General features: G+C 49.9%; 6 protein-coding genes across 6 annotated transcripts; 4 read left to right on the forward strand and 2 right to left on the reverse strand.

Moving 5' to 3' along the window:
• Positions 1–5,807: 5,807 nt before the first annotated feature.
• On the forward strand, positions 5,808–7,011 carry ColSpa_00458 (uncharacterized protein; the record flags this gene model as incomplete). Its single annotated transcript, XM_049266670.1, has 3 exons — positions 5,808–6,013; positions 6,068–6,827; positions 6,880–7,011. 3 exons carry the CDS (start codon positions 5,808–5,810, stop codon positions 7,009–7,011), a joined length of 1,098 nt encoding a protein of 365 aa, XP_049122627.1.
• A 588-nt stretch (positions 7,012–7,599) lies between these two features.
• Positions 7,600–8,292, reverse strand: ColSpa_00459 (uncharacterized protein; the record flags this gene model as incomplete). The annotated part of the gene is made up of 1 exon (XM_049266671.1): positions 7,600–8,292. One exon carries the CDS (start codon positions 8,290–8,292, stop codon positions 7,600–7,602), a length of 693 nt encoding a protein of 230 aa, XP_049122628.1.
• Positions 8,293–11,595: 3,303 nt separating this feature from the next.
• Positions 11,596–13,194, forward strand: ColSpa_00460 (trans-enoyl reductase lepG; the record flags this gene model as incomplete). Its single annotated transcript, XM_049266672.1, has 3 exons — positions 11,596–11,756; positions 11,835–12,371; positions 12,588–13,194. The coding sequence occupies 3 exons, from the start codon at positions 11,596–11,598 to the stop codon at positions 13,192–13,194; spliced, it is 1,305 nt and encodes a 434-aa protein (XP_049122629.1).
• Positions 13,195–13,950: 756 nt separating this feature from the next.
• Positions 13,951–14,631, forward strand: ColSpa_00461 (uncharacterized protein; the record flags this gene model as incomplete). The annotated part of the gene is made up of 1 exon (XM_049266673.1): positions 13,951–14,631. The coding sequence occupies one exon, from the start codon at positions 13,951–13,953 to the stop codon at positions 14,629–14,631; it is 681 nt and encodes a 226-aa protein (XP_049122630.1).
• Positions 14,632–17,832: 3,201 nt separating this feature from the next.
• Positions 17,833–19,725, forward strand: ColSpa_00462 (ubiquitin carboxyl-terminal hydrolase 2; the record flags this gene model as incomplete). The annotated part of the gene is made up of 1 exon (XM_049266674.1): positions 17,833–19,725. The coding sequence occupies one exon, from the start codon at positions 17,833–17,835 to the stop codon at positions 19,723–19,725; it is 1,893 nt and encodes a 630-aa protein (XP_049122631.1).
• Positions 19,726–20,693: 968 nt separating this feature from the next.
• Positions 20,694–22,117, reverse strand: ColSpa_00463 (oxysterol-binding 4; the record flags this gene model as incomplete). The annotated part of the gene is made up of 3 exons (XM_049266675.1): positions 20,694–21,570; positions 21,654–21,973; positions 22,049–22,117. The coding sequence occupies 3 exons, from the start codon at positions 22,115–22,117 to the stop codon at positions 20,694–20,696; spliced, it is 1,266 nt and encodes a 421-aa protein (XP_049122632.1).
• Between the last annotated feature and the right edge of the window lie 800 nt (positions 22,118–22,917).

A 22,917-nucleotide genomic window follows, 5' to 3' on the forward strand; every position in this document is an offset into this window, starting at 1 on the left:
TAGTATATATATTTCTAAAATATATTATTAGTAACTATAAATTACTTAAAGAAATTATATTTAATAAAGATAAACTATTTATATTTAAGTTTTAAAAATCCTTGATTTTATAACTAAGAGCTAATTATAAGCTATTAACTGCTTTTTACTTATAAACTAATAAATAAACTAAATAAATTAATTAAATACTTAAATAATATCTATAATATTATATTAACTATAACTAAAATAATTAAGTACTACTGCTACTAATAGCTTAATTTACTTACAACAATACTATAAAAGAAAATACACTGAACTCTTTATTTTATTTAAATTATAGATTTAAGCCTATAGTATATAAAAAACTTTAATAAGGACTATAAGTATTAAAGGCTATAGTAAATTATAATAAATTATAAAAAATCTAAGAGAATATTACTAAAAATCTTAAATTTATTAAAGTATAAATAAAAAAATATATTAATATATTAAGGGTTAAGGGACTAACTTTTAAAGAAAAAGATAACGTATATCTTTTATAATATAATATTAAAATAAAATAACTAAATAATAAATTAGATTATAAAAAACTTAGACCCTTTAAAATCATTTAAAAAGTCTTAGATATTAACTTTAAACTTAACTTACTAAACATAATAAAAATTTATCTAGTCTTTTATATTACTTTACTTAAACTAGTACTATAAGGATTAAATATTAATAATTATATTATTATAAAACTTAATAAACTAAAGTATAAAGTTAAATAAATTATTAATAAATAAAAAAAAAATAAAAAAATATAATATCTTATTAAATAAAAAAGATATAAACATAAGGATAACTTATAAGAACTAGTTAAGAACTTTTAGTATTCCTAACAACTCCTCTAGGACTATTATAAGTCCTAGAACCCTTAACTACAAAACCCTTAGTAAATAATTTATTAAATAACTACTAGGATAAATCACTAGAATTAAAGGAAGCAAAAAAAGATAAGTTAACTACACTAAAGCCTTTTATTAACTAAACTTTATAAACTACTAATACCTCTAAATCCTTACTGTTAACAAAGAATAATATAGTGTTACCTTTTTAAAACACTATTCTTTTTATTTTCTAGATATAATCTAGCTTTATAAACAACATATCTATTTTAGCCTAAGCTTTTCTTAGCGTAGCTACTCTTTAACAAAGAATTACCTTTTTAGATATCTCTTTATAATCTAAATAATTTACTTTATTTAATAAATAGTTAACTAAAATATAATTAGTAATAATAAAGAACTTATAATAAAATAACTTATAAAAATAAATTATATTTTAAGTTATATTATAAGGATAACTTAAATAAATATATTTACTATAAATATTTATTTTTACTATTATTTTATAATAAACCCCTTAAAAATAATAATAAGAGTATAGTATAACTTTAAAGCTAAATTAGGTAATCTTTAAGGTATAACGTTTATAATAAAAGGTTAAAGTTACTAGCTACTAATTAAGAGACTTTAATATTTTATTAGTATAATAAAGAAAAAGAACTTAATAATTCCTTAACCTAGAAAACAACTTACTTATATAAGTCTTAAAGATAAGACCTTTAAAAAAAAGACCTAATATTATAACCTAATAAGTTACTAATAGTAATGCCTTACCTAGATAAAGCAGGATATAAGTAATATAACATTTATATAAATAAGATATAAGAATAGATAAATAACTCCTTAGAACAAGAAGAATTATAGTATAAGTTATATATAAATAAGATAAGGTAATTACTTTATAGGACCTACTAACCAATTAGTAGACCTACTAATTAATTAGTAGATATAAGTGATTAATTAATAGAACCAAGTAAGTAATCACTACTAATAGGCTGGTAAGATTAGGACAATAGTATTAGATACTAAACCTATATATAGGATAGACTTGGATGCACTTAAGGACAGACTTCTATAGCTCTTCAGTAATTAACTTTGTGATTTACTTTACTATAAGTGACTCTTAGATTATCCTTCTATTATAAAGCTATATAAGCTACCTATGCCTTAAACGACTAACTGATCACCAGCCGACTACGACCTAGCTAGATTACTAACTAGACTTACCTTACTATTACTAAGTATCAACCTTAGCTATCTAATAGCAGAAAACACCACTGTTAAATATCTGACCGTAACACATTATATGGTAATACTTTGATTTAGCTTATTGAATAAGTCTAGTTAACTATTAAGGTCCCTTATCTTTCTAGGCGTAGACTATGTAATAGTAGATAAAGTAGATGCTTATCCCTCTATATCCTAGGTATCCTAGATACCCTAGGCACCTTAGGTAGCCTTATTAAGTGGTATTACTAGTGTTATTGCTTTAGGTAGTAGTAAAAAGCTTATAAGAGGTTTATTTATAGTAATAGGCTATAGTCTAATATATTTTTAGCTACTTAAAATATTTTTTTTATTAACCTAGTTAAGCGTATTAGTTAATAATAAGATAAAAAGTATTTTTTGTTTATTATAGTTAAATTATTTTATTAGCTAAAGTTAAGCTAGAGCTTTTTATAATAGGTTACCTTAACTAGGCTAAAGACTAACTGATCTAGTAGCTAAAGGATATAAGAGGTATATAGTAGTAAAAATAATAGATAGATATTATTAATATAGTATTACTATATAAATTTTATTATTATATAACTCTTATACTTATCTAGGACTAGTAGTCTAGCTTAATTAAGCTAAGAGGAAATAGTCTATAGTAAAAAGACTTTTAGTAGCTATTTAATAGTAGTTTTATTAGTTATTTATTTATTCTTTATTATTATAAACTCTTATTTATTATAAAGGCTAAGATCTAAAGGAAACTACTACTACTAGACTATCTTGCCCTTATATATTATAAGAGGATATAGTACTAGGCTATTAGCTAAGATATACTTAATAATAAATACCTAGGCTTATAATCTAAGCTATTTTTTATATATAGACTTTATCTTTGCTTTGCTTAGCATTAGCTTATTTACTCCTTAACCCTTAAGGATACTAGTCTTATCTATATTATATTTATTAGCTAGCTAAATAGCTAATATTAATAAGATTATAAGATATTTAAACTAGTCCCTAATAATCTCAGTAGATACCTTATTAATACATCTAGAATTAATAGATTAACTTCTTTAAACCTTAATAGATATGTAACAGCACAACTCCCTTAGCCAGATGGTTATACGTCACAAGGGCATATAAGCAGTGTTGACAGCAGGGCTTGCACGCGTGCAAGCACTGACGGATCTTTTGGGTCAATTGGGTCAATTGGTTAGGCCGTAGAGTCAAAGGGTCCTTGCGACCGACGTCACTGTCAGCGTCTGTTACAAGATAGGTTTCTTTATATAAAGGCGTCTATTTATCTTTTCCCTAGAGGCTAAGTATTACCTATAGTATAAAGGATACGCTAAACAAAAACCTTGACTTGTTAATACGTTAACATAAACCTAAGGTCAGCCTATATCTATACCTAATTAGCCAGCTTAGCCTCTTGACTAACAGAGAGCTGCTAGAGGTCAGTAAATGCAATATCTCTAGGTTAGATACCCTTAAGGCAATTCTGAAGTGTTAACCGAGGAACGCCCTATTTCCTAGATGCTGCCTGGACAGGGACGCCGTTGGCAATATCCCCAAGAGCCTTGCTAACCTCATACTCGGTATATTAACCTATAGGGTATAAAAGAAGGTATCTACAAAAGATGAAGTAATTTAGATAAGGGATAAAAATGTTGTGATAGTTTGAAGTGGGAGGCTGGTCATGGTGTTGAGGGATTTTTGGGGTGCCCACATGGGTGGGGTGCCCAGAAGTGGGTGACTTGACTTACAATCATGATGTTTGATGGCGGGCAAACTTGAGTGCGTGACAGCTTTCTTGTTGTGTCAGAGCAACAACTATCAGTTACACACTTCTCACATAGACAGTTTGCTGTTCAGTTGATAAAATTTCAACGGTTTTGTTTTGTTTCTTCCTTTCTTTCTTTCGAGGCGACACCAAACTTACTCAACAGAACCAGGCTGTTGTTTTGCTGTTGCTGTCAAAAATTCCGAAAAAGAGTCTTAGGTCCTGTCATGGCCAACACCCGACCATTCTTTCTTACAAACCTGTGATAAAGAATGGAACCCGGGTTCTTTTTATGTGCTTCTGGTCAAAGCCACCATTGTGTGATAAAGCAACTTTTCCCTTTTGGACAAAAGCACAATGCTTTTAAGTAATTGACAGTCACCGATTCAGTTGGCCACACAACGTTGATAACAGTTCGTATGGACTTTAACCTGTGTTGAATTCTTGCTTTCTTTCTTCCTTGTTTCCGTAGGAAAAACCCGGAAAGCCACGCTTGCTTCACAAGTGCAATCAAACGGCATCCGATTTCTTGAGCCGAGGGTTGCGGTCAGTCTGTGGCGAACTGTCGGTATTTACGCTGTCGCAGGCCAGCCACAGATTCACTGCTTCTAAACGGAGTTCCGTCCGGGTGTTGGGTGACACATATGTGGGTTGAGCAACTCAGAATCATGTGGCCATTACATCCCGAGACATGAATGAAGGTTGTCATACCTAGCATTTCAGAAGATTTGATTCACCAGGTAGTTTTTCCAACAGGCATACTTGCAGTGACTGCGCCAATGGTATCAAAGCTGCTAGGGAAGGTCAATGTGGCTGGAGGCTAAGTTCATGAGCCCCGAGCCGACATTCAAGTATCATCAAAGCGCCAATAGGAGCACTAAACGTCATCGAATATTTGGTGATCACCTGCGCACACTTTGCAATCGAGCGTGCGTAGACATAAACTGTCACGATTGTGATCACACAGCTGGCTAAACTATCAAGGCAAGATCAACTTAGCGCTGGCTACTGAGTGCATTGTTGGTCACGGACTAGTTTCTCCAAGAGTTACTCTATTGGGAAGCAATGCGTCGATTACAACCATACCTCTCAATTCATTATCGCATAAGACGAAAAGCGTATGTAAATTGGATCAAAATGATCGTCTCTGAGAAAGAAGAACACGCGTAAATGCCAAGAATAATGTTGGACAGCCTGTCATTCTATTGTTTGCCCGAGCTAGCAGTGTTTCCCCGCGATCGCCGTCGAGGATTGGAGCGGCATTATCCATTTCCGACGACGTGGTTCATAGCCGCATTCCGTTATGACGCTTTCATCTGAAGCTAGTGTCGGCGCCACGACGACTGGAACACTTTAAGCAGTGCCCAAGCTCTCATCCGTCAACCGGACCCAACGAACCAGACTAATGCGGCATAAGTCACATTCCCCAAGTCTCCGATTCATCTCAAGTGCCCCACATCTAAGCGCCACGCCAAGCACGTTCAGCGTAGTAGCTCTTCGACATCGTCAGTGGCACAGTGGTAGCTCTGTTTTGGAACCCATACCCAGCTGAGCGGTTCGACGCTTTAACTCCATCGTTACACAACATGGAGTCGATGCGCTGTATTGGACGGTCATCGTGATCCAGCGATGACGTGCTGCATAGCATTTACTCACTTTACTCGAGCATGGATCGAGAGGAATGAGGATGCAATAGACCAAAGCTCTGAGCATCGGTAGCGGTTGGACAACTTGAGACCTAATGTTGCATGACGTTCAAGTGTTGTCAACCAGGCGCCGAGCGCTTCTTGGATCTCCAAGCTTTATAGAGTGCAGAGTTATATATACTAGAGGATAATCATCCAGAAAAGCTATCCCGATTTATCACTCACCACTCGCATTACATTACAGCAACCAACAAGCAAAACACCAAACCTAAGTCTTCTAAAATAGTCATCATGGACAAAGCCAAGCAAGCCGTTTCAAGCTTCGTCTCTAAGGATGGCCACCACAAGACCACCGTCGATGAGGATGTCAACAGATCTGTCACTGAAGAGCAGGTTCGCCCTCACCGCCATGAGGAGATAACCACTGCCGTTGACAAGGAGGTTCACCAAGACCATCACCATACTACGATCCAGCCTATCAAGGACCAACAGACTCTGTAAGTCGTTCAATTCCTCATCAATTAGCTTGTTTCACTAACATGGATGACCAGCCCCGAGAAGCACCATCATAACGTCGTTCCTGTCGCACACAAGACTGTTGAGCACGGAAACGATAGAGAAACCAAGGACATCCTTGACCGCGAGCACGCGAAGTTCAAGAACACCTCTACTACTCATGAGACCACCCACACTTCGACCGCCGCCCCCGTGGTGACAGGTGAGCGCGTCCACCACCACGTCCACGAGCATATCCAGCCCGTCATCCAGAAGGAAACAATCCAGCCTCATGTCGTACACACGACTGTGCCAATCCATGAGACGCACCACGCTAAGCCAGTCCACCACGGCACTACCACCCTTCCCACCAAGACTCTTCATGAGTTCACCAAGGAGAAGGGCAGCCTTGACGGACCCCGTCACCACAAGTACGATGAGTTTGATGGATGCCCGGACAAGATTAACAAGGGCTTCGCGGATTCCGAGCATGCTGGCGTAGCCGGAACCCACAGCCACAGCCACGGCCATTCCCACGGAACTGGCGCTGGTAAGACTGCTGTCGCTGCCGCTGGCGCTGCCGCCGCCGGAGCTTCCACCACCCACCATGGACACAACACCAGCTCCACCCACGGTTCGGACAGCCTTGCCGCAGCTCAGTCTGCCAACGCTCGCCACACTGTAGGTGACAATTCTACTACTACTAGTACCACGAAGGGAATTAGACATGGTACTCACACCACTGGCGTCCAGAATGATGCCAACTACGCCCCCGGTAGCACAGCTCACGGCGCTTCCTCTTTGAACAAGTCTGAGGTATGTATTTCATGAACCACTAGTCAAACTAAGCTTACCATCAATTAATTAGCCTCGCTTCGGTTCCACCACCACCAGCACTGATCCCACGCACGATGCTACAGGCAAGAAGGTTTCTCTTGTTGACAAGCTGAACCCCTTCAAGGACGCTGATGGAGATGGCCATAAGGGTATTATGAGCTAGATAATTGGAACATCGTTGAATATGTATACTAGTACACATTAATACTCTCGAATTACAATATTATACTCTTGATTATGTTGTACAAGCACCAACTTGTGATCCATAACTCATATTTTCTCTCGGCTTTTTTCATTCACTTGCCTTTTGGGAAAGCGACCTTTCTAAACCCAACTCTTCACGCCTTTTGTCCATTTTTTCCACACTCATCTTGGTCAGTTTCACAATACGACCTCGGGTGAATTTATTCAGCATCGTAACAATCCTTGGTGCCGGGTTGCATTTTCCGTTGTGTCCATCGTGAGTAGAGATGCCTTCGGCGATAGCTTTGATGGACTCGGCAAATTTTGCCACACTTTCTCCCTCATTCCCCGCCAAAGTCAGAGAAATAGCACCCCTAGTCTTTGCCATTCCTCTTAGGAGACTGCCGAGAATAATATCGTTGCAGTCGGCCTTCTCGTCAGAGGACGCCTTCTTGTCGACACAGCAGCCCGGCCCTTCTGTCAGCTCGGCAATGACAGAGTTGAGTTGGGAAGGAAGTGCACTGAAGATGTCTAGCTGTTGTCTACGCAAGAAACCTGGGAGGGGTTGTCAATACCAGTTCATATCACCAAACCGTATAAAGCCCTTACCGAGTAACCCTGGAGGGCCGATGGGATCAAAGTCATCCAATACCACGCCGTCGCCGGTGACCATCTGGCCGTCTTTGTCAATGGACGAATAAAGCAACAACTCTTTCATCATCTTTCTGTGCAGCTCAACCTGGCCCAGTTCCCATGCGACGTATGTTAACGCAGCCATGCTCCTCCCGTCTGCCGTAGTGGCATAACTCTCTGCCACTTCCAACCATGCATTTGCCCACGGCTTCAGCGCTGGGATCATGTCGTATTTGTTCGCCATCCGGAAAACCTCGTATAGCTCGGCCAGGCTCGGCGCGGTCGGTACCAGGGGAAAATTCGCATGGATGATGTTTAGGAGAATTCCCAAAGCATCGGGATCGTCGTCGGGGAGGTTGACGAGCCATGTCCCGAAAGCCGGTTTGGACTCTTTGAACGGGCCAAAGAGCATCTTTTTCCACACCTGGGATGAGCGCCGTAGTGCACTCGTGCAAACGCGGAATGATTTCTCGGGCTCCTCCGTTTGCTGCCCTGCGCGAAGGACAAGATCTCCATCTGGGTCGACTGGGATTTCCTCGCTTAAAGAACTAACCGCATCGAAGGGCGGAACACCGGTCTCACCACTGCCGATAGCGCCCTCCCCTATGTCCTGGACGCTGCCGTTCATCGAGATATGTGTAGTAGTAAATGAGTTCGATAACTGGTCACCTGCAAAGCAGAGGAATTGCCCACTACTGATACTCGTACGTCATTGTATCAAAAGTGGAGGTGGAATGTTTTGTTACAAGGCCTAAGGCATTGACTCAAAAAGTTGGCAAAGTTGGAAGCTTAAGGACTAAGATAACTCCTCAGGGTTCAGGGACCACCCGTGCATTTCGAGGCACCATTGATGGTTTACATAAGCAGTCTGGTTACATGAACTTGTAATAATTAGCATCACGAAGGACAGGTCTCGATGAAATCAACAAATGGTGCGTGATCGAACACGGATAAGCTCATCAAGTTAGCATCCCGGCATTCTTGTTAGTGATGCACTGTAGATCAGGCGAGATGGGGTCCTCTCCGGCAGCCCGATTTGGGCTAATAGGAAGCTTAAATTTACTCCACTGTCATCCGCTCTTCAAGTTACCTCTCGGCATATCAGAATTTCGAAAGGGAGCAGGCCGCCAGGATTTATTAGTGTAACAGTGTAACAAACAATGAAAGGACATCGAAACAAAATGTTGTTGTAGACACATGGTGTGAACGATGTGAGACAGCTTATCGCCAGAGCCAACAGTCATTGAAATCTCAAGAAGGGGCGACAGTCTGATGCAATAATGTGGCAATATTCCGGCCCAGAGAGTGGTTTGATCTGGAAGTCTTCCTCGAAATTTTGATTTTCGAGCGACTTATCTTAATGAGAGTATCGCTTGGGATTGATTATAACTAGCATCTACTATAGCCCTCCTACGAAATCCGATGTACTGAGAGCTAAACAGACTCTGCCTGAATCAAATGAATTATCTCCCTCTGTAAACTGGTCGACCTCATGCACGTGCTTGAGACTAAAATAAGTGTACTTTGATAAAGCTCGCTTGCGATAGTTGGTAGTGTGCAGATCGACTTGAGGAGTTATTGCTCTATTCGGTGATTGGTTACTGGGAAGGGAAGATATCCATGCCGAATACAAGGATTAAATCATCGGGATCACTTCGATAGAAGACAACTATTTAACGCAAAAAGCGATTATGGGTATGTGCTGGTGGTAGATAGTAGTCGAGAGATGCCAGCTTACTTCATATAACAAAGATATGTTGTGGTGAGTGATGCTGCTTGTTTTTGTAATTCCAGCCAACAATGCTTGCTAAACCTACTTCGGCTGTATTTTGTTTAAGTTCTTCATGTTCTACTAGCACGGTACACCTAGTAATGTTTTCATTAAAGTTACTAACTGGCTTTTACGACATCTGGCTGAATTTGTGATCATCCGCGTGAGCCATGCATCAGATAAATCTCGTGCGAGACTTTCAGAAATCAGTGAGATGTCAACTTTGAACACTGCCGTCCCAGATACCCGACCTTCCAAGTTACTTAACCACAAGACAGTAAGCTTCCAAACAAGTCTTCGCTCATCGCGTCGATAATTTGGTCTGCCGAACCTTGTCTGGTGACTGGTCTGCGCCCTGCAAAGAAATCGAGCAGAAGCGACAGGTACGAGCCGTACAAAAGCAGAACTGCCAGGGAGGCTGTCCCCAAGAACAACATAATCGGGCAAAGAATCATTTATAAAGGGTACAGTATACTTAGAAAGTAATCATGTCATATGGTACGGTCATTGGCATGGCCCGCACACACAGGAGCAAGTATTGTTGGGGCGAAGGCAATGCGTCGAAGCATTAACTATAAAATGTGTTCAACAGCTTAGACTTTCCTTATTCTTTATCTTTCTAGCTTACCGAATTCTGTTATTATACTGTTGTGAGAGCTCAAATGCACAGGGTATTGAAATTGACTGATTTGGGTGGCTACATTAGTCCAAGCTACGCGCATGCCATTCGAATCGATTGAACCCATTTCGGCTGGTAATTGGGCTGGTGTATATTGCCACTGGCTCGACATATAGAATATCTCGCATTTGTCTAAGCAAGGTTTATTCCGTGATGCCACGCCCTGTTCGTGGATTCAATTGATCCAAGGACACAGAGCAGACCCCATGCCGCATCTTGTTTCGAGGTTGGTTGATCACTGCTGGTTCCCATCCTTATCTTACATAACCTGCCATGGGGTATCGTATGCGGTTGATCCATATACCAACAAGCCTCAATTGAACGGAAACAAGTACATTGAATTTCCTATGTTTGCTGGAATTGTGTAGCATTGTGTGGCAGTTATCACATTTGGGCAACCCTATTCAATGCATCCGTCACTTCAGTGCAGAAAAGCTGCCTTGGCACGCAATCGCCCCTTCCGACCGCGAGCAACTCGCAGCCGCCCAAAATCACGAGCTTGAATTAATCAGCAAGCCTACATCGGCGAAGGTCCTATCGAGATTGGCAACAATCCTGCGACATGTCGTGACAGGCGTAGTGGAGCGTTGGGAGGGGTCGGCTGTGGCTGGCCCCGGGCTGTCGTTGGCTCAACTCGGCCTCTTCGTCTCCTCTTCCGCATCGGCCGGGCGGGCATCGCGCCGCTCCAGTGAAGCGAAAGAGGCAGCGAGGAGGCCGGAATTATCCTCGGCAACCACAAGCGCGGAAGGTCCTGCCGCTAACAAGACTATAAGATGACAAGAAGCAGAGGGTCAACGGCAGGCATGCCAGATTCATACCAGCGCATGCAAGATAGCCCACTCCTTTGGCCGACCTGCTCCAATTAGCCGGCCATGTCCCAAGGTTTGACGCGGCGGTTTTGAGTGAGTTCGGCAAGTTATCGGGAAACCTTGGCCCTGTTGGGCGCTTTTTGGGGGGGGGGTTCGCGGGGGGTTGTGTGTGGTCGATGGCGATGCAGCCATCTTGGGGAAGAATCACGCAATGCGGGACTGCGAGAGCACGTAATTCCCCCAGCACCCAAGCAAAAGCGTGCGGCCGATCAACAACCCTCCGGCCATCGGGAGGGGGTGAAAGGGGTCGAAGAAATGTCTCTTATCTTTAGCGGAAAGGAATGAAGGACACTGAACAAAAGGAAAAAAAGTCTAACAAGTCTATTGTCTAAGTGATTGGAGTATTCTCCAGCTCTACTTCTCCTGCAGTTATCTGGAGATTTGCTCGTAAGTCCCGAGACTTCCTCCCATCGACTCACTTCGACTCAGCTCAACTCAGCGTAAACTTGGAAGGGAACTGTTGCCCAAGGCGAGAGAGACGCACACTCAGTCAAGCGACGTCGAACGCCCGCAGACAGCCACTTTCATCTCATCCCCTCACCGGGATACACTCACCTCCTTCACTCTGCCGCCCGACCAATGAGAGCGACGAGGCCATAAACCACCACAGCCATGGCAGAAATACCAGAGACGCAAACCGTGCTCATCCTCCATGCGGCCAAGCAGCCGTATGAGACGGCGGAGGGATACCAAGTGCCCGAGATTCGAGATGAGCGGGAAGTGCTGGTGAGAACGGAACACATCGGCCTGAACCCGATCGACTGGAAAGCGCCGTAGGTCTTCCCCCCCTTATCCCATTAACCGGCCAGAGCCAACCCTCTGAACCAGTGCTGACAAGCGCGGAAACCCAGCGACTTCAACTTCGCGATCCCGACGCTGCCCTACATCTCCGGCCGCGAGCTCGTCGGCCGCGTCGTCCGTCGCCAGCAGTCCTCGCAGAGTCGCCTCAGCGACGGCGACCGCGTCCTCGTCATCTCGACCGACTACCGCGACCTCCGCAAGGCGGCCTACCAGCAGTACGTCGTGACCTCGGACTTCAACGCCGCGCGCATCCCGCCCAACGTCTCGCCGCGCGCCGGCGCAACCCTCGGCGTCGCCTTCGTCGCAGCTGTGCTCTCGCTCGGCGTCTGCATGGGCGTCGACTTCTCGGGCGTGCTCGGCGGGCCGGACCTGCTGAAGCTACTGCGCGAGATCCCTGCCGAGAGCCTGCCGCAGGATATCCGGGCCGAGTGTCTGAGCGGGATCCGGGACCACGAGAGGGCCGTGGCCGGGGACTGGGTCGTCATCTGGGGCGGGTCGTCGACGTCGGCGAACCTGGCCGTGCAGCTTGCGCGGCTGGCCGGGCTGAAGGTCGTGACCGTCGTGGACAAGTTGAGGCACGGCCTGCGGTTGTCGAACCACACGGTTTTGCGGCCTGATTTGCTCGTCGATAGCCACGACCCGTCGCGAGCGATCGACATCATCCGGGCCAATGTCGGGAAGAACCTGCGCTTCGCTTTGGATACCAGCGGCAGGGAATCGGCTGGCTGGCTGTTGCGCGCGTTGACGCCGGCGCTGGATGCCGGAGCGCCGCCTAGCCCGCCAGATACCCCTCGCAACAGCAGCCCTACCCTGAAGCATCTCATTGGTTTGACGGGCCTGCCCAAGGATCAGGCCCCTGAGGCAGTTGCGTACCACACTGTTCCCATCAAGGTCTTTCACGAGGTGCCCGCCGTCGGCGAGGCGCTCGTCACCTGGCTCGAGAGGTTGCTGGAGAGCGGCCTCGTCAGCCCTCCTGAGCTCCTTGGCGTGGAAGAAGGCTTCGAAGGCATCAACCGTGGTCTCGATCGAATGAGGAGAGGCGAGATCCGCGGTGGACGGATGGTCGTTAGTCTCGAGCCCGAGAGGACGGAACAGGCAGTGACCAGAGACCCGAGTGTACCGCCCGCGCTGGTTGACTCGCCTATGGCCGGTGGTGTGGAGGAGCCTCAACGATCCGAGTCGTCGGTAGCATCAAGCCCCGAGTTTACGTCCCAGAAGCTTGCCGACACAGGCTTGAGGAGGGGAAGCGCGACGTTGTGGCAAGGTGGTCCGGCGGTCAACTCGGTCCCTAGAAGCGTGCCTGACGAACAGCTTTCATCGGGGGAGCCGGCTCCATATGCGACGCAGAGGAGAAACTCACTGTGGCAGCCAAAGTCAGCGGCAGTCGTCACGGAGAAGCCCCTCTCATGACCCAGGCTTGGGAGTTTGGGAGACCTGATGCAGCCTCTTGGGTAAGGCTGAATGATGATATGAAAGACTGAATGTTCATAAGGAGAGAGAAATTTGATTCTTAGAGCAGGTAGATCAAATCCAAAGAATGTCGTGAAGCATGGTGAAGATCCCAGTTGATTGTGTTTGGTGCCAAATCTTGGTCCAGTCTCTCGGTGAAGCTGCAATCGGCGCGGCGCGGGGGAGCGGGGTCGCTCCGAGACCCCTCACCGAGCTGCTGGTGCCTGGTTAGTGATGACGTCCCCTCACTCGCTCGACGTCTCACTTTCTCTGTCTCATTTTCGATGATTAGCCTTATCAGATATCAATCGCTTGTCACTTGGGATTTCCAAGTATTCCAAACTTCACTCAAAACACACAGCAGCGATTGGGATGTCACTCCCTCAGACTGAGCCGTGGCGACTCCCGCCCGAGCTTATCTTGCACATCATTGAGAGCCTCCTCCCGCCGAATGAAACGGCAATCTTGCCCGCTTCACACAGCGCAACAAAGGCCCTCATCAACCTCACACTGGTTTCGCGCTCGACATATGACTTTACCATCCGCTTACTCCGGAAACGATGCATGCACGTTGACTCGACCAAGCGTTTAAGCTTGCTTCTGCTCAGCATCCTGTCTCCCTCGCTCAAGAGCCTACCACCGACGCTGTCTCTCAAATGCATCACGTCCCTCTATATAAGCCCATTTGGGAAGTCGTTGGACGATAAGCCTACCGCCATGTGGGTGCGCGAGCTTTTCTGCGAGGTCTGCGAGACTCTCAAGCGGCTCATAGTCGACATGCCCTTCGGAAGTCTGTCTGGGTACGACGACCACCTGGACGTGAGACCGACCCTGACCGACGGGTTCCAGAGGCTCTCCAAGCTGGAGGAGCTTGTGTGCCTGCGAGACTATCCGGCCCTGACGTTCATGTCCCGGACTTTCACGGTCAACTGTTGGAGCCTATGGCCCAAGCTGCGGCGTGTGGTGCTGTTTAGGGCCCCCATAGGGAGCCACTGCTTTTGGTATGACACTGCCAACACGCCTTCGCTGGAGCAAGTCATGCTTGCGCGACCATTGGACTTGGGGACGGCCAATATCAAGAACGACTACAATGACATGCTGAAGAAGTTCGACCACCTGGTACCACGGAAGCTCAAGATAGTGTTAGCAGATGTTGAAAACGACTTGCCGGAAGTACAGACGGCAAGTTGGGCAGAGTGCGATCCAGAAGGGTTGATTGCCGTTGAGAAATATCACATACCCACCTCTTTCTATGGCGACGAGGAGGCGGATGAGTTGTGCTGTGGCTGGGTCAAGACAGCTGCGCTGAACGGCTCGATATGGAGCTGGGAAGGCCAGCCCGTGGCGGCTGCGCCGCTGGATGTCGGCGAACAGTCAGTGGTGGTAGCAGATGCGTGATGGCAGCAGATGCGATGGTTGCGTTGTTTACCAGGCCCCAAGATGGCCCTGCGGGCCTTTTTAATTACCAACTTCACATCGTCGTCGGGATTTCTCCTTCCAAATACATACCAACAGCTTCTTGCAAGCTAGACCCAAGCTGCCATGTCTCGCATGTATTTAGCGGGTAACACCCGGGGTCTGTGATCCGGGGGTGACCAGTGCCAACGTGCCCAGAATGGGGCTGCCAAGATGTCGGGACCGTCTTGTGTGAGGATGACGGCTCAAGCTGCTTTTTGTTCGAATGACTACGCTCTCTCGCGGGCAGCATCAGACGGGAAGGCTTCTCGGTTGTCGCCTTCAGGCAGCCATTGGCATGGGCACTTCCTCGTGGCATAATCTCGCGAAGGAATCCTGCGCCGCCGGATTACGCAACGCGTACCACCGCAGGACGCGTATCTCCCACCGCCAATACGCGGCTTCAACTTCCATCGGCTAAGCACGGATAAGTCCCACACCCACACTGGCAACGGGGCCGTGCAACGGCTGACAGTCGCCCGAAGGAGTGCTTACATGGCAGGCGGCAGGCTGCGGTACTCGGGCTTCGAGACCCGCTGCATTTCAGCAGGATAGGCTAATCTGTCCACCAAAGCTACTCTGAAGAAAGAACCAAAATGTAGTGCGGCCTGTTCGCGAGGGCCCAGAATGCGGGGGTTCGAGACAAGTGATGCTGGGAACCTTGGACACAGCTGGCGACTGAGGGGTAATTGGCTAGACCCGGGGTTCTACCCGTTGCACAGGATGGGTGGTGGTGAGAGACGGCTCTAGCTGCGGATGTTTGTACTGCTGTAGGGAGCGTCGAAGTGCTTGGGAAACGTCCGATGGTTCGGACATGCTGGGAGTCTTTTGTCAAGGTGCAGCAGCAGCAACAGCCAGAGAGGCTCGGGAGAATGACGGACAGCGGACAAATGAGCGGGAGTACTGCGGCAGGGCCGGTATGATGATTGGTGGTCAGCTACTGCTGATGCAGAGCCCCGAAGGGCCAGCGGGTGACGAAGGGTAGAGTGACGTTGCATTGGAGAGTTTTGCTTCTCCAAACCCCCACGTCGCAGCCACAGGGACAGACGGTGCCTCGGTCCTCCCCAATCAGGTGGCTTCGCCAGTGCGCAGACCGCCCATCAGTCCCGATTGAAGCGTCGCCTTGCAGAAAGGAACGGGAGTTTCTGGGATGCGGTTGGTCGCAGAAGCAGGGCAAATGGAGGGAGACTCAGGGCGGGCCGGGATAGGTTGTGCATGCCCATGGCAGGCTTCCAGAACGTGTCGTGGAACATGCACGTCGACGTCCTCAAGCCTGTGATGTAGTGTGTCCGGCGGCGGCGGCACACGGATGAAGGGCCAGTGCAGTGCAGCCAAAGTCGTCTATGGCGAACGCTGAGGTTAGGTAAGGTCTGTCCGCATCTGCTGCTCAGTGACATCGGGCGATGACTGGCAGGCGTACGTAGTAGGCGGTGTTTGTGCGGGGAGCTAGGAAACGAGCTGGGAACGAGCTAGCTGAGGGGATCGATTGGCCAGGGCCGGAACATCGATGGCCGAGACGACCGAGCGGGTGGGGCGGGCGGTGCCGGGTCCAGAAGTCGTGGCGCTGCGCAAGAAGGAAAAAGAAAAAGGTCCATGGGAAAGTGATTTCAGGTTTTAGCGCCTGAAGGTTTTTGGGGTCGAATCATAATATCGGGAACCCGGGCTTCCCCCGAACTCGGCTTGCAGCGCGGTTTCTTTCTTCGGCACCTGCCCAATCGACGTCCGGCCGAGTGAAAGAGCGGCCCGTCTTGTGGTTCCTTAAAAGCAGGTTCGAAGAAGCAACCTGGGGTATGCAAAAAGAAGGAGGGCGGCGGCGGAGGATAGCAGTCGCTAAAGGCAGACATACAGAAGGAAGTGACCGGTGACTATGGGCGGGACCTGGTCGACACGGCTGCGAGGACGCAACCTTTGCAAGGCGATGGCGGCGGCGGCGGCGGCGGCGGGATTTCCCTCGCGCAGGCGCATAATGGAGGAGGAGCACCTGCCTATGTGTGTATGCACTATGTAGTAGGTGAATCGCGGAGAGGCGGGCCTAGCTAGCATGGATTGACTGCCACCATTCTACACCACTCCAGCCTCACCTTCGGACCTTGTCCTGGCTGTCTTTATACCATGACCAATCCAGTCCAATCCAGCAGTTTTCTCCGCTGTAATACTGCGGTGCACCTGTCTCTCTCCAGCTTCTTCTTCTTCTTCTCCTCCTCCTCCTCCTCTTCTCCTCACCTCAACCTTACCTCAGACTTGCCCAGAGGGGGGCACTCGGATGCTGCTGCGCTCCTCTGACTGATAGACAATTGTACCAGGCGACATGCTTGTTCGTCGAGCCCCTTGAGCCAGCAAACACCAGCCGGCAGACTAACCCGTCCCCGTTTTAATCCTCGTCGGCGCTCCTCTTTCTATCCGCACTTTTGGTCTGCACACCGACACTGCATCCCCGCCCAACCCGGGTAGTCATTTCCTGTCTCTCATGTTCTCTCCTACCTACTCGCTCACCTCGCTTGACGCTCGACGCTACCACCACTCGCCGACCCCGACCCCCGATCCCCCGAGTCGGCGACATCTCCATTTTACCCCATTTTTGCTCTGCGCACCCCCGTCTCAGTGCCCCCCCCTTCACCCCCTTCACCCGTTCCAACAACCCGGTGTGTCCCATCACAGACCCTCTTGGTCCAGTCCACCTCTTCTCCAGTCTCCAGTCTCCAGTCTCGCCTCACCTCTCTTCCGTCATTTTCTCCTCCCCCTTCACCTTCACCCGCCAATCTGTCCAGCCATACCCGTTTAGGGTCTTCCTCTTCGGTAATCATCGGCACCATCTCGTACGCGTCGAAGAGACAATGTTGAACTCCTGCACCTCTACTGGCCCGGTCATCACATGGTTATGAGCTTGCTCCTTGCTTAGTCTCAATAGCATAGGTGGGTTTTGACTTCCGCCCTGCGCAGCTGAGAGCCTCGGGAGAGACGGGTGTAACGGTGCGAGGCCACCACCACCACCACCACGACGGGACGAAGATAGGTTTTTGTCGAAGGGAAACCAGAGCTGACGTTCTTCAGGTGTCACATCCTGCCGATTGTCGCGCACTCTAGCGCACTACCCCGAAACCCTCCTCGTCCGCTTTCTTCTCCCGAACCACCCGAACCCCAGATATGCCCGACAAAAACATTACGACCATTTCCTATGCCGCCGGCGCATCCCTAGCCGCCATTGCCCTCGTCTACGTCTTTGCGCCGACGTTCACAATCGACGAATCCAGCACCTCTTCGTCTCGGAGGAAGGGCGTCGTCGGTTTGCGCAATGCTGCCAACGACTGTTTCATCAACTCGACGTTGCAGGCCCTGGCCGGCCTCGTCGAGCTGCGCGTCTACCTGATCCGCGAAACCCACCGCCGCAATATCGACGATGAGGGTGTTTACGCCCAATTGGTCCAGCCGCCTGGCAAGACCTACCCGGACTGGAAGATTGAGGGTATGCAGCGCGGCTTGGTTACACAGGGGCTGAAAGACATGCTTGACTCGCTGAACGAGCGGCCAATCTACAAGAAGTCAATATCCGCCATTGAGTTCGTGCGGGTGCTGGAGACCGCCTTCCGACAGCGCATCAGCCGACAGCAGCAGGACGCTCAGGAGTTTCTGCAAATCGTGGCCGAGAGACTCAAGGAGGAGTACCACGCAGGCGAAAGGGCCCGCGCACATGCGAGATTGGCGGCCTCGCGAGCCACGTCACAGGGCGCCGCCGTCAATGGCGACGCAGTGCAGCAAAAGCTCGAGAATCTCGACCTAGCCAACGGTCACGAGTCGTCTTCCGCGTTGCCGACGCCCACGATACCCCAGATTCAAACCAACGGCATCCATCCACCCCTCGACGAAGACGAAGGCTTTCCCATGGAAGGCAAATACGAGTCGCAGTCAGAGTGCCAGACGTGTGGTCACAAAACCAAGCCGAGGGAAGAGTCCTTCTACATGCTGACATTGAACGTGCCTCAAGTCAGCTCCACCACGCTTAGCTCGTGCTTCGACGAGATCTTCAAGACGGAGATGATTGATGACTTCAAGTGCGAGAGGTGCCGGTTGATCCAGGCGGAAGAGTCCCTCAAGAGGGACATGGCCAACGCCCGGAATGAGAGCGAGAAGACGGCACTGGAAGAAGCGGTGCGTAAATTGCGCCATGCAATTGACTTTGACCCGGAACACGTCCCCGAGGATGTGCTCCTTCCCAATATTAGCGAGGCGCCCAAGCGCAAAATCGCACGGTCGACGCGCCTCACCTCCTTTCCGCGCATCCTGGCTGTTCATCTTTCGCGTTCCATCTACGACCAGACATCGACCAAGAACTCGGCCAAGGTCGCCTTCCCCGAGCGCCTGCCCCTGGGCGGCCTCCGCGACCGCCGCAACTATAAGCTGCTGGGCCTGGTTACGCACAAGGGAAGCCACCACAGCGGCCATTACGAATCGTTCCGGCGCCAAAACACGTACGCCCCTTACTCGAACCAGAATACGTTCCAGCCCTCGGGCATCTACAGCAAGACAGCCAGCCCCGCCGCAACACCGCAGCCGTCAACACCGCAGCTTGACGCCATCGCACGCGGGGTGAGCCCTGCGGTGTCGACACCCGATCTCCTAACCCCGAGCTCCGAAACGGACTCGTCTACCCCGTCCATCTCCTCGTTCGACGCATCGTCAAGGGACCACATGAGGAAGCGCGTCAGCCCGACCTCTGCCCCGCGCGACAAGCACAGAGAGCCCGACTCGGCGAGCATCCGATCCGTGCGCTCGCTCACTGCCTCGGCGAAGAGCACCGTGTCCAAGTTCTCGCACAGGGTCAACGGCAACAGCACGCCCGGAAGTAGCCCGCCGCGCTCGACGCCGATGGCCGTAGCACCGCGGCCGCCGGTGCACAAGTCGCGCAAGAAGCAGCCCGCCGACCGCTGGTGGCGCATCAGCGACGAAAAGGTCCGCGAGGCCAAGACGAGCGAGGTGCTCGACCTGCGCCGCGAGGTCTACCTGCTATTCTACGAGCTCGAGAGGGAAGGCAGCCCGTAGAGCGAGGCTGGCGATGCTCCCCCTCAGCGCGGGGCATTGCCTACTGAATTGGAGCCGTTCCGGTGCTACACGGCCGCCGCCTCCATGAGGATGACTCTGTGGCGATGATCCGGGGGTCACCATGGCATCGGGAGAGAGGCCAAGCACTTTTCGTCTCCATCGTCTGAACATACTCCACCACTCGCTTGCATATACGGCTGCATCGAGGAACACAAAAATTGCATCGGCCGGCGTAGTAGTCTTTTTCAAGTTTGGTTTTCGTTCATCTAGCATTGGCATGTTGGGTATTCCCTCTGTTGAATTCCAATCAGCATTTTGGCGAAGAAGAAGAAGAAGGAACATTCTGACGGACTTGTCTTGGTGAGGGGAGGGTTAGAGGTCCGGATTGTAAAATGCGGTACGGTACATATATGTGGTACATGGGAGGGACGTTGCCAAAGAAATTACATGTACAAAAAATTCCCCGAGGCCGAATCAATCGTTTTGCCATTGCCGTTACGCAACCTGCTCACTTACCTCTCAGCCCTTGCCTCGTCGCATGACGGATGCATGTATTCATGTGCGCAGCGTCCGATGGGCCCGCCTTTCAGATGCAACTGCGTGAGAGGCTCCAGATCGGACGACGTACTCTTGAGGACGAGGCGGAACGGTTCATTCTAGGGCTGTTTCAAGACGCGGGATGATTTACATAATCAAGAGCGATTTGATTAACAGCTTCAAGTTCTAGAGGGTGATGTATAACAAAACAAAGCGAGATGTCCCGTCCGATTAATAGTACCTTGCTACATAGTATTGTACCGCGCGCGTGTACTGGACAACTCCAAGCGCCAACATGCTAGCTGTACAGTCCCGTCCTCCATCCCATCCCAAGACGGCCTGCCCCAGTCTTGGAACCCGTTTTATATATATAAAAAAAGTCTTGCTTGTCCGTGTACGTTTTCATTCTCAGCCATGCCATCGTCATCTTTTCATGATGATGTCTGTCCCAGAATCTCCTCGGCAATCTTGGCCTGGTCGGCCTCGCTCAGGGCGGCCTGGCTGCGCACCTTGTCGGCCTTCTCGGCGTCGTACCGCCACAGGCCGCCCGTCTTCTCCGCGTCGCCGGTGGCCGGCAGCCCGACGTGGGCGCCGAGGGACTCGAGGACGGCGTCGCCGGCGCTCTGGCGGTCGGTGAAGTACCTGCGCTCCCAGACGCGGCCCTCGGCCTTCTCCTTTGCGCGGAGTTCGCGCTGGGCCTTCTCGATGGCGCTCTTCTCGCGGGAGACGAGGTCCATGTCGCCCTTTGCGATGCCGTCGGCGACGCCCTTCCAGGCGCGGCGCGACTCGAGCGGGTGCTGCTTGTCGATGGGCGCGACAATAAGCTTGGACGTCGGGTGCTGCGCGGCGTCGTACGTCTCGAGGAGCGTCTTTGACGAGTTGTGCTTGGGGGTCCCCTCGTGGATCTCAAAGGACTTTGTCCAGACGCCCGTGATGTTGTAGACGGCGTCCTTCTCCTTGCCCGTCGGGTAGACGGTGGCGGTGACGCTGTTCTTCTTGCCGGACAGCCAGCCCTTGCCCGAGTAGTCGATCTTGGAGGTGAAGCCGGTGGACGAGGTGATGAAGGAGGTGCCCTCGAGCTCGATGAAGGGGGCGCCGAAGATGAGGCCCTCGATGTGCAGGGCGGGCAGGGTGATGAGGTACGTCTCCTTCTGGCCGCCCTCGGCGGTAGGGACAGTCAAGAGGGCGTGGCCGATCTGTTTGATGTTGATTGTGCGGCTGAAGGTGGCCTTTTGGGCGTTGTAGCCCTCAAGGTGAACGCCGGACGCGAGGTTGGTAATCGAGTAGGCCGTCGCGGGAGGGTGGTGGCTACGCAAAGCACAGCAGGTCAGCATTGCGTTACGACGCAGAGGTGTAAAGAGACGGAGAGAATAGGGGGGAACGTGTCTTACCTAACCTGCTCGCTGATGAGCTCTGTGGTGCCGGCCTCGTCCTCCCATTTACCGAGGAAGAGCTCGCCGAGGAAGGGGTTGAGGGGCTTCTTCTCGTTGCCGTACTGCTCGCTGCGGGAAGCGTACTGCTGCTTGAGGGTGGTGATGAACCATTTCGTGACGAGCAGGGCACGTTTGGCGGGGTCGGTCTCCTTGGCAGGGGCGGCGAAGATGGAGGGGTGCTCGCACCAGTAGGAGGAGAACTCGGTCAAGGACGTGCTCGAGAGGATGAAGGGCGGGGCTGTCAGGGAGGAGAGGTCGCCGTTGAAGGAGGCGATGGACTGTTGGAGAAGAGGGAGAGCGTCAATTGCGGTTCACGATTTGAGTCTAAGTGGGAGCAAGAGGGGGTGCAGTACCTTGAGGAAAGCTCCCCAGCTGCCCTGGTTGGCCTGGGCCTGAGCTGCTGTCGGGGTTTGGGCCGCCATTGTCGGAGTCGTGTGTGTTGGAGATGGGGTGGGAGAGGGATCCGAGGCGGGACAAGGACAATGTGTGATTCTTTTCGATTCGATTCGTAAAAGGCCTCGCAGAAAGAAAGGGAGTCTTTTGTTGGAGGTGTGTAAGTTTTCCAAGAGGTAGGTAGGCGGGGGGGTCTCGCGTTGCTGTACTGTGTGTCCCGGTGTCGTCTTTATGAGAAAGTGGGATGTCGCAGCGTCAAGGTCGATGCTGTGGTACCGGGGTACGTATCGGCTTAGTGGCCGCTGTGGGTGGTTACGGCACCGACAGCGACAGAGACTGGAGCTGGGGCCGCCCTCAACAGGGGTTGCAGCTGCGTTTGGGGCAGTTGGCCAGGTGCGCTGACGGAATACGGAAGGATGTTGCGTGCCAACTAATTAAGGCAAGGAATGGCTAGGCTACCGATCTGGACCTGGGAAATGAGGCAGATCCGCTCCGTTGACTGGGCAATGGACAGCAGCTGGAGGGCAACCTGGAAGTGGTATGTTTTGTGAGAGGCTTTGGTCGAGCTTTACTACGCTACGCTACGAGAGAGAGAGAGAGAGAGCTGGACGAAATGCATGAGAATGGAGGCAATTCGTAGGTATCGTTGAACGTTGGGGATAATCAAGAATTGCTGCCAGTTCCCCAAGAAAGGGGGGGCGGTCGTGGTTAGAATTGACGTCAATTGTCCGTCGCCTTTCGTCCACACACACACACACTCCCTCACATCAGCTCAAGGTGCACCGGACTAATTGCAGAGGCGAAAAAAAAAAAAATGCTGGGATGGAGC

Source organism: Colletotrichum spaethianum (assembly GCF_022836535.1).
Source record: "Colletotrichum spaethianum MAFF 239500 DNA, contig01, whole genome shotgun sequence".
NCBI classification, from domain to species: Eukaryota; Fungi; Ascomycota; class Sordariomycetes; order Glomerellales; family Glomerellaceae; genus Colletotrichum; species Colletotrichum spaethianum.